General features: G+C 37.2%; 1 protein-coding gene across 1 annotated transcript in view; it reads left to right on the forward strand.

Moving 5' to 3' along the window:
- LOC129767913 (uncharacterized) overlaps positions 1–19,586 on the forward strand; it is a 51,937-nt gene that overhangs the window by 19,319 nt on the left and 13,032 nt on the right. The window contains exons 3-7 of the mRNA XM_055769195.1: positions 11,256–11,328; positions 11,411–11,451; positions 17,940–18,128; positions 18,186–19,200; positions 19,256–19,470. Coding sequence (XP_055625170.1) covers positions 11,256–11,328; positions 11,411–11,451; positions 17,940–18,128; positions 18,186–19,200; positions 19,256–19,470 — 1,533 coding nt within the window. The remainder of the gene's footprint in view (positions 1–11,255; positions 11,329–11,410; positions 11,452–17,939; positions 18,129–18,185; positions 19,201–19,255; positions 19,471–19,586) is intronic.

The raw sequence follows: 19,586 nt of genomic DNA on the forward strand, positions 1-19,586 counted from the left end.
ACTCAGATCAAAGTTGTTCGTATGTTGTATATAGTCTCAACAACTTCTCATTCTCAGCTGCAAAAACTGAGATTATTCGTTTGTATCGCGTGTCCTCAATATAAACCATGAGTATCATAAGCAAACTTTTGGGATTGCAGGCAGTAATGATTTTGTTTCCATATCAAAATTGTTTGAAATGCGAAAACTAAGCATATTCATAAGCAGCTGAAAAATAGTTCCAACTCAACTATGATGTAAAAAGATTATCTCCCCCAAACACAGACATCAAAATCAGGCACCACCTTAGCAAAAAGAAACAATGTTCCGGAGACGAATGAATTACTAGATTTGAAGTCTCCGTAACTTATTTGTTAATTATTGTTATTTGTACTGAAACAATATTTCCAAATAATTTTCACGTTTAAAGCCTTTATATTAAACGTGAAAATTATTTGGAAATATTGTTTCCGTACCGTTATTTTGATTGAGAGAATTTAAATTTCTTCATTCATTCAAAATTCATACAATAAATGAAATGGAATGAAACAATTTTTCGGAGACGATCACTAGATCTAAAGTCTCCATCTACAAGGAAAAAGTCACAGGAGGGTTGTGTCTGTGACACGACCGCATAGTTGACGTAGTATTCCGTTAGGCTATCTGTTGATTTTGGATATGTTGGAAAAATTACATCGGAAAACTCTTTGATATTGATTTGGTGGCCCTGGAAAAGGCCGTTTTGTTTGATTGTTCGGCATTGTTTGTTCACTCCACCAGTGTTTACCGAGTGATGATGATAGGAGGATGGTAAACAGTCGTTGGATGGTGCGTATCAGATGCCGAAGTGGAACGAGATATGATGAAAATCGCCCTCTGTGATCCTAGACGAGATGCCTCCTGTGTTATGTATGGATGAAATAAAGAAAAAAAAACTCACCAATGCAATATAAGATAATTACCAATACCGTACACAATTATCAATGTTTCTCATCAGTAAAAACTTGTTACTTTAATATAGAGAAAACATATTTGAAATGGAAAAGGTAATTTTCTTTTATAATTTTTACTTTCTGAGTGTTTACTCAACCCAATGCGAATTTTAATTGAACTATCAATAACACAACCTACTATACTATATGGGAAACCACTTTTTCCAATATTTCTTCACCTTTCGATTTTTTCTCGCTGTGTAAACTTTCCTTGGGTGAAAATAAACATAACAAAACAGACAGCCTCATCCGAACGATCCGTTCTCGAGCGGGACACACCTCGTATCACTCACCTTACTTAAAAAATCATAAAATCATAAAAAATGCCCCCGACTTGCATATATTTGCCATGCCGAGTTCACCCGGGCAACTTGGTTTAGATGTCTCTGTTAGGGAACACTTTTCGGTGGGAACAAAAGCTCCCACTACTTCCATGTATTTGCAATGCCGATTTCCCCTAGATAGCTTGGTTTTGATGTCTCTGTTAAGGAACCGCCGCATATGTCGTCAATTTCGACCAATCAAAAGAGGGTATTTCCGTTAGGAAAGGGGTTGAGATTTTTCAATTGTTCGATAGTTAGTTTCATGACATTCATTATTTTCTTCAATATAACAAAAAAATTGTTGTAGAGTGCCGAAATCGATTGACGCAAACATTTTATCAATTCATCATGAAATGACTGAGTAATAAGTGTTTGAAATTGGACAATTTTCACGATGTGCTCGATTTTCGATTTTCAATTTGTACCCCAATATGTTCCCGAAAGACGTAATTCTACGTCAAAAGAAGAAGAGGAACAACTAATTTTTGTGGATCTCCGGTTGCGCTTATCAAGCAATCGAATGTGGGTTCCCGTGGCCGAGTGGTTAGCTTCCCACATTATCATGCCGGGGGTTCGGGTTCGATTCTCGTTCTGGCTGGGAAATTTTTCGTCAAAGAAATTTCTTCCGACTTGCACTGTGACGTCACGCGTATTCCAGAACTTGTCACTCCAGAATACATTCAAGGCGTGTTATTCGGCATATAAATCTCAACTAAGAAGTACTAATAAAAATAACTCAAGTGATACTTACGTTGAGAAGGCAAATGTTCCACTGGGAACGTTAGCGCTATCCAAGAAGAATGTGGGTTCAAACCCAGGACTCTCGATTGACCGATCTTTCAACATACTCCAAGGCTAGAGATAAATTAACTTTGTAGTAGTCTATAATAGAAGTTATATAGGGCATTATGTCCAAGACATGATTGACGTAGGACTATAAAATAATTTTATTCAATGAAGGAGTGTATCGAAAATAAGCTGTAAACACATTTTCAATTCTAAAATCCATCTTTATTGTTCAAGTAAACAAGGAAACCGTTCGGCAATGTTTTACGAACCTTCATCTTACAGAGTGTGAAGGAAAATAAGTAAAAAAATGATTAGTGGACATATGCTCTGACCGTCCACTTATCGTCTTTCATTAGATTTTTGTTTGCTTTCTTGGACGCAGCATTCCAGTTTTTTCTTGAATTTCGCCATGATATTATTGATCGTACCTTCCTTTTTGAAGATTCGCTTGACAATAGTTCAGTATCTCTCGGTCGGACGAAGCTGAGGGCAGTTTGGCGGATTGATGTCCTTCTCTACAAAATCTACATCATTATCCTTAAAGCATTTAGAAGTGGTTTTGGCATAGTGGGCCGATGCCAAATCTGGCCAGAATAGTGCTGGGATGATATGTTTCTTGTATAGTGGAAGCAACCTTTTCTGCAAACACTAACATTTGCACATATTGGAATTTATTGATTCTTTTGTGTAGAACCCTGACAACTTCAATTCACATGAGTAGATTGCCTGCCACACAAGCACTTTCTGCCCAAATTATACCATCTGAATCGACTTCTCATGGTCACTCGCATTCTCGTCAATGACTGTTTTAAAATTGTGGTCCCGGAACAGTTCTTGAGTCCTCTTCAACATAAGTCTTATCATCCATCAGAATATACGCATTGGATTCCTGCAAAATTCCAACTTACAGCTTCCGGGCTTTGGTTCCGGGTCGTGATTATTGTTCAGCACTTTGTTTTGATATTTGTTTTTGCTTCTCATATGTCTCCATGTTTTATCGCTTTTTTGATCCAATGCACCATTCCGACAGTCGTCCCAGCATTTTTCGCCAAATTACGTACTGACGTCGATTTATTCCGATTGATGAGATTGATTACTTTCCGGTCCAGATCGGGGTTGAAAGGTCCTGGTTTTCTTCCCTTTCCCGGTAAATCACCGAATAAATAGTGTTCCTCGAACTTCTGGATGATGGATTTCACACTTTCAACACCGAAACGTTTTGCTACAATTTTCATTGTAATGTCCTTCTCTCGCATCCATGTTTTCAAGACTTGATCTTTAGTGTCCTTTTTGATAGGTGACTTTCATTTCGGAAGGAATGAAAAATCCACAGGTAAAAAAATCCTCGTTGGGCTCTTGACAAATCAAGATACTAGATACAGGTGAGCAAACCTGCATTCGATTGCACATCAATGGCCATCAAAGAGGCACCAACAATGTTTATAGCAAATTTTTAAATACACCTCTTGGTTTGTTTATCACTTCGTATACTATTCTACAATGCATCGACATTTTATAAATAACTCTTTAAAAAAGTTATAATGGTCCTGAAATGGGCTGAAGGTTTTCTTTTTTGAAGATTCATTCTTGTTCTCGTGACAAGATTACACACCCGGGCAATATGTTAATTTACGCATTGCCCTAGGCATTTATCGCGAAAGCTATCGTGGCAGTCTTTTTCGTAGTTGCTCCTACTCGTTCACAGGCTCGTTATATTTCGTTCCACCGCTATTTCTTAACCACTTGAATCTATCTTTGGTAACTCATAAAACCAAAAATAATGGATAAAAAATACAGAAGTACTTTCACCAGACAGCATTGAAATCATCGCGTAGTTTCTACCGAATAAAATTGCACCACTGCGAGCGGAGGTTCTGGTCGAGTGACGCATGGTTTTTCTGTGGAAACGCTCTGAACGCCTGCAAAATAGTTCTGAGTAGAACTGACAAATCTCCTGCTTGGTGAACGGCGGGTAAAAAACACGTTGTGACAGGAGCGAAGCAAATGATGAGGATGTTTTGAATTATAAAAGGCTTCAAACTTTTTAAGTTCATTCCCCTCTAGCAAAAAAAAAACTTGAACTAAACTCTCTGTATTACCATCGTTGAGCCCCGTTCTGTTCTTGTTGTGCTTTTCATTCTGTAGAACGCTTCCCCAATATAATTGTCGGTCTAAGTTCTCAAAGATATTTATTATATAAAAAGAAACCAGTCAAAAAATTGACTTGATTTTGTAGCACATCCGAAAACAAAGTCATATTTTTTAATTTCTTATTAATTGTTAATCCCAGTGATCAACACTTTCCAGGCCATTTGGAAAATCTTGTGTGGTAGCTGTGATTTTGACAGGAAAATTGAAACTCGTTTGATGTTGCTGACGACGTTGTTGCTGCTGCAGAGGTTGTTGCTAATGATGCCGCTGTTTTGCTACAGCTCCTTTTGCTGATGAAAGATTCGACTATTCTGCTTTTTCCCTGGTTCGTATTCCTTTTGGTTGATGGTGCTAATTAACATCACGGTTGGAAAATGACTCGCTACGCTGTGAGGCAGCTATTTTTATACATACTGGCTGGCAAGAGGATTACACAGGAGCGGGGCATGCGACACAATGTTTCGCTTTCCTTATTCTCTTCCATTCTTCCTTTGTATCGAGCCAAACCGTTGTGTGTCTGCTGTCTGCTCGTTAGCTGTTGTAAGATTGTGATTTGGAATCGCTAATAGATTATCTATACTAAATACGTGGAAAGGAACGGAGCACAAATTGCAATGTTTCCTCTCTTTACATTGTCCGTTAACCGAACGCTGCATTTGCATTTGATTCTACTACGAATACTGTACTTCGAGTATAAATTATTTGCTCGTTATTGACAGCACGGATAGGATAACACAGAAATACTCTAAGCGAAAATGAGGATACGTTCAATTCAAAATAATAAATATGTTTGACTACTTTAAACCATTTACGGATTCGGTAATCGTAAGGTAAATGATTTTGGTTTGTCCACTTTTATGAATGCTCTAGTTCAGCGCACCTATGTCAAATTAGGTATTCGAATATTTCAAAACATTTAAATAATATTGCCTTCTTCGTGATCTTCAATAGTTTTATAGCATATTTTCACGGATTCACATGATTTGAAGGATTATAAAATCCCCATTCTATTCTATTCTATATTCTATCTTGAGCTAACTTTTAATCAATCCCCAGATGATTATTTGGCACGTATTCGGCCCTTTTTGGATTATAACACTTACAAATATTGACGTTAGAAAAACATAAATATTTCAATAATTTTAACGCCTTATAGTAGAATCAGAAACTAGAGACTTAGGGCTTTTCAACAAATCCAAACTCGTCTTGATTGTAGAATACTCGATTTGCATTTACTAGTTGCGTGAAAACACCCTAAATTGGACAAACCGAGATCATTTACCCTAATATATAGCAAATTAAATTTCGGAGAATTTCAAACAGCTTTCAGCTACCCGTCTATAAAAGGCTTTTGAATCTGTCAGGCATGTCTTAGAGGACTAAAGTGTGGTCCGATTCCCACCATGTCAAAATGGTACACATATCCCTATTACTATCTGTCATATTTCCACTGACTCCAAGATTCATTTTGCCTCGTTAGTCTCCGTTCTGACGTCACTTAGTCCGGCGGACATTTAATCAACCATTTGCAGTTGCTTGTATGAAACCACGCAAATTACCGGTCTTTTTCAGGGCCACCGAACATTTCTCAAATCTCAAATCTCTATAGTTATGTACACTTGCTCAAAATTCTATCTCAGTCAGGGTCAGAGAAAATCCGAAACAGCCAGAGGTTGATGCATGTTCGGCTGATAACCAAAGGACTATACATATTTTACTCGTCCTGGCCAACCCCAGCTTCTATTTCGCTACCGTATACAACTTTTTTTTCCCTTAGAATTCATTCTCAGAATATGCATAAAGCAAGTATAGTACAGAGATCGCACGAGCAGAAAATAAACAAAAGAGAAATATTAAACTGGCGCGTACGCAAGAACTTTCTTCTCCAATTTAGTTTTAGTCAATCAACGAGCAGTCAGCTTCCATACAAGGAGTTTTTTCCGACGCTAGGATTCCACATTTTAAAATAGTATCCAAAGCAATGAAAAGCGAAAAGATTCCTATTTATAGCGACTTCAAGCTTCCTCAGTTCATCCGACTCTAGCCTTGAAGAAGACCAATTTGGAAGAGTTTGACCAAACCAAACCATGAGAGTTTGGCCGTCTGGTCGCTAGCTGGATGATTGCTGAATCGTGAATGTCTTGCTTGTGTGAATTCGGCTTTTTTTTTCCATGTTAGAAGTGACGTCAAAATACAGTGTATTTCAAGACGAGTCTTCTTCACATGCAGCCTCAATGACGGCGCACTTTGATTTTCCAGCGGTGAGAACTTCGGTGACTATCACCACACAAGCGATTTTGGAGTTCGGATTCTCTGTTGTCGTTCTGCGAAAGAACCTTCACAGTATACAGATACTGATACAAAATATTGATCTATGCCGATTCATCTGGTTCGAAATTTCGTGTGTATGCGTTGTATGTTTTTTTTTTGTAGTGCGACTTGAAAAGTCCATCCAACCCATCCCACTATCTCGCGGAAGAACCATCGTGTGCTGCTGTTTTTACGTTCCGAGCATCACTCGCTCAGAGGAGCTGTCTCCGGATTTTTGTGTTTTTCTTGGAGATTGGCCAGACCCTAGACAGTTCCCTCTGAACCAGTATAAGCCAAAATAATCTTCGAGGAGAGGTTTGCTGAACACAAAAGGAATCCAACCTGAAGCCGCCATCTTGATTTGCGCCACTCTAACTACTAAACCATGCAAGCCGCCGAGATTTTTACGTATCTATATAAATAGAAGAAAAAAATCTATTTTTTGAAACAAACTAATAAAAAATTGAGCGAGGCTTAGGTTTCAATATTTCCGATTTCCTCAATGTTCCTAGGGTAGACACTGCATTTGTATTGTACCTCGTTATTATACAGTTGGGAAAACACAGAAATGCACAGAACAAATGTATGATAAATTAGGAGCTCGCATTATAGCGTTCTATTATTACAAGTTAATCACGGTTCATGATTGGATCATTACTTTCTCCGTTACAATATTGTTAGGAAGTGTCCTAAATTATGAGTACAAAAATCTCATAAATCCACCAAGAAGAGACTGAGTAATAAGGGTTAAAGACTGAAGAAATTTCCGTGACGAAAGCGATTGTTAGTTTTTGAATTTGCAACCCCAAAAAGGTTTCCGAAAGATGCAACCCCATGTCAAAAAGACCCACCATCAGAACCTAGCATATTCACTTTCGTTGATAAATCGACACCTCATAACACATCTACTGCATTTCATTTTGCAGCTTATTGACGCTGGCTCAGGGTATTGCTGCTCTATTTTCACACTCAATGAAGGCAATATCACTTCTCCTCCGTTTACGATTTTTTTGCTTCCGGATCGCGGAAACTATGTCCTTCTATACCTCTTTTAATAACACTTTTTTGGAAGACGGCCGAGAGTATGCTATTTGTTGAAATAAAATGGGTGAAATTTTCAGTCAAAAACTGGAAGTGGGTTATATCTATGGTATAACCGCAAGAGTGACGTAGGACTATCGTTGATTTAGAGATCATTTGTTTGAAGTTGAATCTAAATCCATTCTGAATGAATGAATAAATGAATATTTGGGAGACTTCGAAAACGAGAGCGTTACGTTGGAGGCACAAGGTTTTATGCATCCAATATAGGATACGAAAAACCTTGTTCTGAAGAATAATCTTCAGAAGCTAACCTGCTAACTGTACTTGATTGACAAATCACAAACCCAAATGTATTATATGGATATTTTATGAATAGAAAACATTAAAATAAACTCTTTCGCTTGAATGTAATTTTAATTCCAAGGGGAACTGGCAGATTATTTTCCAGCAACGATTAGATATTTCCACATTTTCCTCGATACTGGAAGCCCACCAGTGGTTAATACTAACTCGATAACCACCTGTTAATAGTACTTGATTGAAAAATATTTGGTCACAGTGTTACATGGATAGAAAACATTAAAATAAACTCTTTCACATGAATGTATTTTCAAATTCCCAGAGGAACTGGCAGATCATTTTCCAGCAATGATTAGATCTTTCCGGAACTTTCTCGATGCTGAATGGCATCCAAACGGAAAGAATTCTGCGCGTGTATGTGTCGATCCTTCGCCGTCCACCTCCTCCAGCACGTTAGGCAACGATGTTGTCTTGTCGATGTCCTCACGAAAAATGAATGTGTCTCACCACCAGAATATCGCTTAAGTATGCTTTTTGTGTGGGATTAAATCGAGAGAAGGTGTGGTTTACGATGGCAATTTGGAAGGCAAACTAGAGGGGAATGAACTCTCTGAGCTCGGAACTTTCGGCGACTGAGCAATAATCGATTGCGGGCGCATACAATATTGGATACGGAAATATCCTACTGATGGGGAAGAATAATCTTCTGAAGCTATCCTGTTAATTGCGATTGATTGAAAAATCACACAACCAAATGTATTTGGTCACAGTGTTACATGGATAGAAAACATTCAAATAAACCCTTTCACATGAATGTATTTTTAAATTCCCAGAGGCAGATTATTTTCAGTAACGATTAGATATTTCCACATTTTCCTCGATTTCAGAAGCCCTCCAGTGGTTAATACTAATTCGATAACCACCTGTTAATAGTACTTGATTGAAAAATATTTGGTCACAGTGTTACATGGATAGAAAACATTCAAATAAACTCTTTCACATGAATGTATTTTTAAATTCCCAGAGGAACTGGCAGATTATTTTCCAGAAAAGATTAGATCTTTCCGGAACTTTCTCAATGCTGAATGGCATCCAAACGGAAAGAATTCCGCGCGTGTATGTGTGTGTAGCGATGTCTTCCCGGGGAACCGTTTGTGGCATCACTCTCCTCCTGATGGATTCCCTTCTGGCCTAGGGTGCACAAACAGGCTCTTGGTGACACCGTTCATCCGCGCTTTCATGATAAATGAAGAGCTTCACCACAACAGCGACAACATGCTCCAATCGCTGTTCAATTAGAACTGAGTGGATTTCCGAGCGGCGCTCGCTTATATACCGATTGGTGATTTCAATAGCCTGTTTTGAAAGTAATTTTAAGACTATCGAAACAAGTTTTTGGATCAAAAAGTCACAAGTATAGAACGCGTAGACATTTTATCTTTCGAATGAAGTGTTTATCATACCATTTCGTTCAGTTGTTTAGGAGCTATTAACGCTCAAAATCTCGGTCTCCAGCGTAACGCTTTCGTTTTCGAAACTTTGATTTTACACCCCGGTATAGAAATGAAAGACGTAGTCCTACGTCAAAACTGTTAGGATTGTTTCGCATGCGAAACAAATACCTTTGACGGTAAAAATTTATATAGTTCATTCGAACAGTATCAATCGTCAATAATAGATTATGCTGTCCCAATTGAAAGGAATCAGAAGATAAATCATATGGAAACAGATGATCATCGATGTTTAGGTAAAAGTGATAAGTGGAAAAACGATTTTTATTTTTTTGCTTCGAAAATGACAAACCCTGTCCAGGCATATTTTTTCGTTAGAAAGTCACACATAGCAATCACGTACGATGAGATTCCAGAACAATGGTGATTTTTTTTCTGATTATATTTTTTTGTAGAATAACTCGTTCAACCTTTCTTGAAATTTATCTTTTATTTGTAGTTAATTTTTTTTTTCAATTTTTAAAAACCGATCCCTAGTCCAGTATTTCGGGAAGATCGCAGTATCCAAATAGTTCCTGGTGCAGGGAGCTCACGCACTCTTCAGTATTATTTTTCATTAATCTTTTCAAATAATACGATGCACCCAAAGATACTATTCATTGTTGATTTTTCGATAGGAACCGTCACCCTTCCCACCCGCTTGGCACAGAGCTCACTCTAATCCCCATTCCAGGAAAGCCTTCTCACTTCAAGAGATAAAACAGCAGCAAGGCTTGTCCAACGACGTGTTCGGAATATTTGCTTTGAAAAGTAGCTCCCGTAGATTCCCCTGTCAAGCGAATGAGGGAGGTAGGTTAAAGGAGAGAGAAAAATAAGTGGCCGAGTTCCCTGCGAAACATGTGTTACGTTTTCCTGCCCTTTTTCCGTACCGAACCTTCAGCTGATTAGAATTCTTCGTCCGGTAGACGCCCACACCCTTCTGCGATGGTACGATGAGATGATACGGAAGTCACCATGCCCGATAAGGACCTTTTTATGAGAATTTGAAGCTGTGCTCTCTTCCGCCCCGGGGGCGATGGTTTTATTTTTCTTTTCCCCGCATCGCACACACGTTCACACCCACACCCCGAACTGTGGTAGGCGAGTGCTCTGTGGACCTGAACGGACCTGAATCACACAGGTTAAAATAGTTGGATTTTCGGCTCGTAGGGGGAGTGATGATGACTCTGATGGTAAATTCATTTACAGAGCCATAAAATAAGGACTAAACAAGGATGTTACGGTGGGGATCTGCCGGCTGCCCCGTGAGTGAGTGAGTGAGTATTAGCAGGAACTGATTCATTCTTGCCAGGAAAATATTTGTTTAGGATGCTCAGCGTAGGGTACGAAGATGAGCTAATTTGGTTGCTGGATTTGCATTTTTTTTTGTGTCCCGTTGAAAGGAACTATCTCGGAAAGCGTTAGTGAAGATGTAGGAGTGTGTAACGAAATATTCCAGAATCACACAGCTATTTCTATCAAATAACTTCGCATCCACCAAGTTAAATTTAGTCCAATATTTAATCACAAAGACTGATTGCCTCGAACGATACAGAAACATTAATAGTGAATAAACAGTGTTGTATCGGAAACATTGCTAGCATTTCCGATACAACACTGTTTAAACACTCACGAAAACTATCATCGAAGCCAAACGATATGCGCTGTAAAATGAATGTCTTTCAACTGGAGAAAGTCCTTTTACCACTGCGAAGAACGTGCAGAAGTCCTCCGAATGTGCATCTCGAATCTTGTTTACCCTCAGCTCGAGAGGTGGGCGAAATTAGTTTACGCGACAAAACGCTTCAGAACATTATTTTAATTAGTTGAATGCATATTGAGCTGACTTTTCACGTCTGGTCTTATGTTTATTGTAGATTCTAGCAAGTGTCCAACACCAGGTTGCGTAGGACTTGGCCACGTTACCGGGCTATACTCTCATCACAGGAGGTACAATTTTGTACACTGACTCGCATCTTTGAACTAATTTTTGGTGAATTTGTTTGTTTTTGTTGTTCTTTTCCCATTGCAGCCTCTCTGGATGCCCGAGGAGAGACAAGGTTTCCTCTGAATGTGAGTATTCAAATTATTAGAGCTAATTAGAGCGCATGAGGAAACGGTTCATAGTAATGTGAGAGATGTTAAATTTCGAGCGTATTTCGAGTGCTAAGATCACTCAATATGAAACACGTGATCCACAACCACAAAAATAATCTTCGGTACAAACTAGGTTTTTCAATTTTTGACAATTTTTGATTTTTATACGATTAATTAAATAAAATTGTATTTATTTTTTTTCGAATCATCAATTTTTTCATAATTCAAAAAAATTCCATTATCGAAATTTAAAATTTAAAATTTTTATAATTTAATCGAATTATTTTCTTCAAAGATCGCCAATTTGAATTTTTAATTTTCAATATTTTGAATATTCATTCTTTTTAGATTTAAAAAATGTGTCATAATTTTTCTTGAATTTTCTTGCTTTATTTTAGTTCAATAAATATTAGTTATCATTGTCTTACCTTTGGCATTATCTTTTTTATCGTTCTAAAAATAAAACTTCCATAATGTTAACTTTTATCATTTTTTAAAATATATTTTTTTAACTATCATCATATAATGTTTTCATCGCTTTTTCAAATTCCTATAATTTTGTAGTAACATTATTTCCAATTTCCATACTTTTGAAACTTTCATAATTTTTTTCATTAAATTCAAAATTTTGAAGGAGAATTTTTTCTTCAGATTTCGTCATTTTTGTCAACTTTTCCTCAATTATCATCACCAATTTTGATTTTTTTATGAATTTATAATTTACATTATTACATTATTATTTTACCATAATTATGGTTTTTTTTTAATATTTATTAATTTGAATAATTAATATTCATTCCATTTTTTCTTATTTTTTCATTTTTTCATCAATTTGAACTTTGTTGGCTCTGAATTTCCACTATTTTTAAATTTAAGATCTTTTCTGGTGTTTTTTGTCAGAAATTTTCTCATCATCTTCTTCGTATTTTTCATCATCATGATTTTTCTTTTGAGTTTTCCTCATCTTAAATATTAATTATTTCAAATATTGAGTATGTATCATTTTTGATCATCTTGATTTCATCATTTTTAGTATACAGGTCCGGCTCGTTTATATACACTTTTTATATAGAAGTTTCCGGTTCGAATGTCAACGAAAAAAAATGTAGAACGGTTCGAGAACTTTAATTTTATTGATAGAAGAAATCTAGTTTATTATGATCTTTGGGATAAAATTAACAAAAAAAAAACCTTCAAAACCATAATCTTTTAAGTTTTGCACTTTCAAAATGGTACTTCAATCCACAAATTTAGACGTTTCACAACTATATCCTATATTAAATTTTCACATCTTCCAAATGGAAGCAACAGAATCGTCCTACGTAGCGTACTTTTTGAAGTAGAGTCAGTTTAAGGCACAAAGCCCGGAACAATAAATAAGTTCGATAACTCTGTCATTGTGGCAATTCGACCATATGCGTGAAAGGATGTTTTCATTAATTATAATCGTCTAAGAGATTCCGGATAAATTATTTTTTTTCGTGTGAGTAACGTGTTTTTTGACTTGGTTGAATCAATAAAAAAAAATCGGAAACTGTACATAATCAAGTCCGCCCTGTATATATATACTTTTAATATTCACCATTTCAAATTATAAATTTATAAAATTTGAAATGTTTTTTTAAAATTTTTATAATGCTTGATTCTTCTTACTGTTTAAACTTTCTTCATTTTTTTAATTCATTAGAATTTAATTGTTTTCAATTAAAAGTTTTAATTTTTTTCGGTATCTTTATGAGCTTGAGCTTGAGCTTGGGTAGACTGTACAATTCGTAGTTGCTCTCCGTGATTGACCTGAACCAACCAAATTGCACAAAGAACACACAGAATGACGCTTGGGACTAGCAAATCATTCTCGTTGTGCAATTTTCGGTGATTCGAGCTTTCAAGGATCAATAACGACGCCGGCCACGTCCTTACAGTCACCAGGGGAAGGGTAGGAATGTTAGTATGATATTCGCCGCCCGAAGGCCAGAAGGGTCGCCTCTATAGCGTGGTTCCCTAGCGTTTATCATGGAAGGGATAGTTTGTTAGTGGGAAGGGGTAATAATCAGGATTCACTGTGGTAAGTGATGTGATTATGCTAACGCAAACTAGAGATCACTTGACGAAACGAAAACTTGAAAACCAAATGCATTTCGTAGCCGTGAAGATATTAAAGGGTGACCTGAAAAGGTCTCTGCAAAAGGATCATAACTCTGGTAAGTGAATTAATTTTGTAAGCGTGGACCCAATTACTTGTTGAAACGAAAACTCGAACATCAAATGCATTTCGTAGCAGCTGAACGGTAACCTGAAAAGTCTCCTCTGTTCAACGACGCAAAAACTCGAAAATCAAATGCATTTGAAGATTGAATATATTGAAGGGTCACCTGATAAGGTCTTATCAGACTCGGATCGGACTTAATACTTGTGCCTAGTCGCACGTCATGCTCTTCCATTGTAATACACGGAAATCACGGAAGTTTTCCGAATTGGGACTCTAGCATCTTGAACCTAGTCTTGCAATTTATATTTGAACCTCGAAAAGGAAAACTTGATACCTGCGATTTGGATTTGTAATAAAAACTAACAATTTCTCAAGTAATCAGTCGAGCAATTATTAACGAAATCATTGTTCTTGTAGTAAGGGTTAGAATGACATAATTGAAGGAAAAGCAACGTCAATCCTCTATTCAAAAAAAAACCGAAAAGGAGATACATACAAGAAGAACTCACTGACATTCAAGGTGAACTACTAATCCCAAGAAAAAACATGGGTGAGCAAAAGAGACAAATGTAAGTTAATTCAAACTTTTCTCTCGACCTCCGTAACATTCTCATGGTCGAAACGCACACTACATTGAATATTCTTGCATGGAAATCTTATGGCCGCTTGTACATACACATCAAAGTCAACGTCTAGCTAGATTTAAAAGAAAAGAAAATCGATGTTACGTTGACGTCAATGCGCTCTTTACCACGAAGACAATATTAGATATATAAAAACCTCTAAAACTATTGGATCTTCTAAAACTCTAGAATATCGTTTAGATTGAATGCAACTCCGCGCGAAAATGCGGCTGCACAAATCTCACGCAACTGCGAGAAGTAAACAACGACATAGAACTGCACCGGCGTGGCTACACCGTCCGCTCCGCGTTGCCGTGACCGAAATCGTCTGCCTCGAACAAACAAAACAGCCTGCCTCCATCCGTCAGCTATCGCACAATCAAAATATGCTCTCCGATCCAATCCTCTCACAAAAACTCGACTGTACGTCAACCGACGAAAAGAATCAAACTACCTTGGTCTTCCGAAGCAAACGAGTCCGTTCTGGGAAGCAAGGCAACCACACCAATACAATCACATGTTTGCTGGTCATCCTCCACGATCGCGCACTCGTAATGCCACACTCTCACACGCAGCCGCACCCGCCATCACCGCAGTCTTCTACTGACTGACACTTTCTCTCTCTCGCACACAACACCGAGAGACTTGAAGCGGATTGCATTTCGGATCGGTTATAAAAATAACAAATTGTTAATAGTACTTAGCTGGGATGTTGATGTTTCTCGATACAGTTGGATCATTTTGCTGGCAGAATTAGTGGTTTGTGGATTCCATCCTTAATATCACTGCTGTAAAAAACATGCTCTAAAATGCAAGCTACCACGCATACACACATAACCACGGTACACGAGAGAGTTGAAAAAAAAAACAACGCCATAATCCAGTAAAATAACCACAAAACTGATTAACTGCATTTGAACTTTTTTTTTCATTACAACACCATTAACACAACGAAACCAGAAACCATTTTCACGATAACTTCCACCAACAAACTATTCCTAGCAGCGAATAGAGACGAAACAGGTTGAAACGCGCTAAACAAAGAAGAAAAAAAAATCAGACGCGGAGCAAAGAAAAACTCATCCGCACCCGACGAGTGTTCGGTCGAGACTTCTTTTGATTTTTTTCGGTATCTTTATATTGATTTTCAACATCAATTGTGATTTTTTTCAAATTAAAATAATGTTTGTGAAAATGAAGAAAAAAAAAATGTCGGCTTTTTGGATTTTTTTATATTAACATTTTTAAATAGTATAAATATATAAAAAAAAATTTTTTTTATATTTTTTGAATATTTTTTTTTCAAATCAAAATAATGTTTGTTTTGTTTTTATCATGTTTGGAATTTTATCGCTATCTTTTCTTTTATTCGCATTCATAATGATATTTTAAAAAAGTTTGAGGATGAAAATGAAATAAAAAGTAATTCTGTATTTTTATTGTTTTTGTTTTGTTGTATTTTTTATATGTATTTTGGATTTTCCCATTATCCATGAATTTGTATAATTCTTTAATCGTCATATGGAAATTTGCAAAATTTCATAATGTTTTCGTTTTTACCATTACTTTTTTCTTAACTTTAATTATCGTGATTTTCTTCAACTTTCAAATATTGAATTTATATCATTCTTCATTTTTTTAAATTTTTTTTCGATGTATATCATTTTGAATATTGATTCTGCAACATACCAATTATGAGAACACTTGTAATACTAACCTCGAGCCAACCGCGAGTAATCGGTTACATAATACTAACATAGTTGTAAGCAAACATTGTCGAAATATTGAACTCCCGGCCCCGTTAGGCTGACGCCATATGAGCCTTAATAAAAATATATATTTTGGATTAAAAAAAAAAATCATTTTGAATATTCTATCAAACATCCGTGTTTCATTTGAGTTTCCAACATTTATGGTTTTTTTTTCATTATCTTTATCTCAATTTTCGTCATCAATTGTGAGTTTTTTTAAATTAGAATAATTTTTGTTACTACCCTGGTTTTTTATAATAGTCATTATATGGAATTTGTATTTCTGTAATTTAGTATTAAGCCATTCCATGCCAAAGCATTATAGTGATTCTCAACTTTTCGTGAAAATTGATTGTTTTGTTCCTTATGGCAAAATATTAGACCCGTTTTTTTCAATAAGGTGCCCATTTCCAGTTTAGGGTGATCCAAAATATAAATGTTAACTCTTTTTTCCTAAATTTTTTTTTTCAAATTTTTTAACTACTCAACCGATTCAGAAAATTGACATATCAAATTGAAGCCAATGAACTATTTTTTCGTTCAAAAAATATTAAACTGGCGAATACAATGGATGCTGTTTTAGTAATTATTGATTGTATTTGTTTTTTACAGCTTACATGGTATCGGAACCAAAAGGGAGCTATATTTTTTCCTGACAGCTGATCATATCTAAAAATCAGAGTGATATTTTTTTTTTAGTCATAATAAACTTCAAAATTCAAAATTTGTGCTCCCGTGGCCGAGTGGTTAGCGTCATAACTAACATGCCGGGTGTTCGGGTTCGATTCCCGTTCTGGTCGGGGGAATTTTTCGTCAAAGAAATTTCCTCCGACTTGCACTGTGATCACGCGTATTCTAGAGCTTGCCATTCAGAATGCATTCAAGGCGTGTTATTTGGCATAGAAATCTCAACTAAGTACTAATAAAAAATGACGCAAGTAATACAACGCTGAGACGGCGAAGTTCCTCTAGGAACGTTAGTGCCATTGAAGAAGAAGAAACTTCAAAATTCAAAAAAACAAACAAAACATTTAAATATAAAGAAAACCAAAGAAATTGTATTTTTTGAATAAAAAATGAAAATTTTAGTATTCAGAAAATCTGAATATGTGGACATCTACACATAAAACAAAATATATCCAAAAAACTGTATTTGTATTTTTTTATGTTTAGTATTTTAAAAAATTCAAAAAATTAAAACCTCAACATCAGAAATAAAGGAATCGAAAAATCAATCAAAAATCAAAATGTTAAAAACTCAATAAAATAATTAAAATGCAAAAAAAAATTAAGTTAACTTCAAAATTCGTTTTTTTTTTAAACTAAGTTTTCAAATAATGAAAAAAAATAAAGGTAATCTAAAATCTTTTTTTTTTGTTTCTATATATTTTTAGTTTTTCTGATTTTGTTTATTTTTCGATATTTCTATTTTTTGAAAAAAAAAATGAACATGAAAAAAAATGTAAAAATTCAAAAAACCGGAAATTTTATTTTGGTTTTGATCTGATTATAATTTTTACATATTTTTTCAACTATTCATTTATGAATATGTTGATTTGATTTTTTGGATGATCGTTTGATTTTTCATATTTTTGTCTGTTTTTATTTGTGGGAATTTTGATTTTCTGAAAAAAAACCCTGGGGTTTGGAAGTGAATGGTTGATGATGTCTAAGATATAATCCTAAACTCTCAGACGAGTGATCTAGGCTTCAAAACATTGTGTATGGCCTTCTGAAACCCTATTCCATCATGGTGAAAAACAGAACCGATTTCCTCCTTTTAACAATTGCTGTAGAACTAGTTTTTATTCCAATAAACCTTCAGATGTTATTTACCCTGACGAACACTCCTTATAATACCATTTCCTTGGTATTATACAGTACTCGCCCTCCACGAGACTATCCTCAAATGCCCGACACCCGGTTGTAACGGACGAGGCCACGTCAGCGCTGGTCGCAACTCACACCGAAGTTTGTCCGGCTGTCCGAAGGCTGCCGCCAGCAAGGCAGCTGCCCGCGAAGTAAAATATCAGAATGGATTACTCTTCCGTCAGAAACTACACTCAGCAGGTTGATTTAGTTCTAAGTGTCATGAAACCTACTAGTTTTACAGAATTTTATTTGCAGTGTTGAACTACCAGCATTTGAACGAATACAGATCACCTTTGCTAGGTCAAATTCCACAGCAAAACCGCAGTCACTCACCGGGGGTGGATAATCGAGGAGCCCCTGTTGAAGAACCCCAGAATCTTAAAACTACTGAAAGGAGAGAATTCGACAGTCAGCCGTCACTAGCGACCGAAGATAAAACGGTGATCAAAACCGAGAAACCGGACTTTGATAGCGAGTCGGTAACTGGAAACAGAGATAGCACCATGCTAGACAGTAGCAGCAGCTATGGTCGCGATGTCGACTATCGTTACGGTCACCATCAACAGCAACAATCGCAGCCCCAACAGCAGCATCAGCAGTATACGAACTCCCACATGAGTAACTCCGCCTTGGGTTACGACTTCGGGGGGTACCCAAACCGATCGTACGACCAGGGGGCATTCGATCGTTTCGACCCGGCATACGCTTCCGCTTCCAGGTATGGTCCATACGGAGCAGTACAGCCTCTCATGGACGACTACAGCTCCTCGGCAGCGATGGGGTTTCAACAGCTGCCGCAGGGCCAAGCTACGAGTCTTGGTCTTGCAGAGGCAGCATCAGCAGCAGCACCACCACCACCGGTGCTCAAGGTGGAGATGGACGACAACAGCAGTTCAACTGGTCCGATTTGTCCCCGGCCGGTGTATCAACAGTACGAACCGTCGAACCCCAGCAACCCTGCCAATACTGGTGGGACGGTAGCACAGTCGACAACTCCAACTCAACCACCGTCCACCGGGAGGATGGGCTTTTCGGCGATCAATTTGAGTGTCAAAACGAGTCCGGATACGATTACGGAGGGTGTTACCGCTAATCAGGCCAGTAGATCACCAGTGCCCGGTGAACGGGCTCCGGTGATGGATTTATCGACCGCAAATATTTCCTCCAGTGGTCGTCAGAGTCCGAGAACTTCGGAGAATCAAATCGTCAGTGGGAGTCAAATTTCCAGCCCGCAGACGTTGGATTTGAGCGTGAATCGACTATCGAATAGGTGAGTTGAGTTTGTTTTGAATTCGATATTGAATTCAATCAATTTGTTTCCTTAGCACTTCGAGTCCTCAGAGCAATCAGCGAGCCTCTTCGGGATCACCCGTTCCACGGTCTCCGCAGGCCGAACCGGTAGATTTCAGTGGCCCATCGAGACCCGGACTGGGCTTTGGGTTTATGGCTCCGCCACCTACGATGGGTTACAGTCGGGAATCCACTCCGGACAGTGCGTCATCGCACTATATTTCCTCCGACGGCTATCGGGATCATAGCGGTGAGTATATGTACTCATTTTCAGGCTTCACTCAAACGACAAACATTAGTGTAATTGTCCCGAGGGGACATCAAAAGGCATCAAAGCGAAAAATCATAACTCGTCAAAGGAAGGCA

The sequence above is a fragment of the Toxorhynchites rutilus genome, chromosome 1 (genome assembly GCF_029784135.1).
Source record: "Toxorhynchites rutilus septentrionalis strain SRP chromosome 1, ASM2978413v1, whole genome shotgun sequence".
In the NCBI taxonomy this organism is placed as follows: domain Eukaryota; kingdom Metazoa; phylum Arthropoda; class Insecta; order Diptera; family Culicidae; genus Toxorhynchites; species Toxorhynchites rutilus.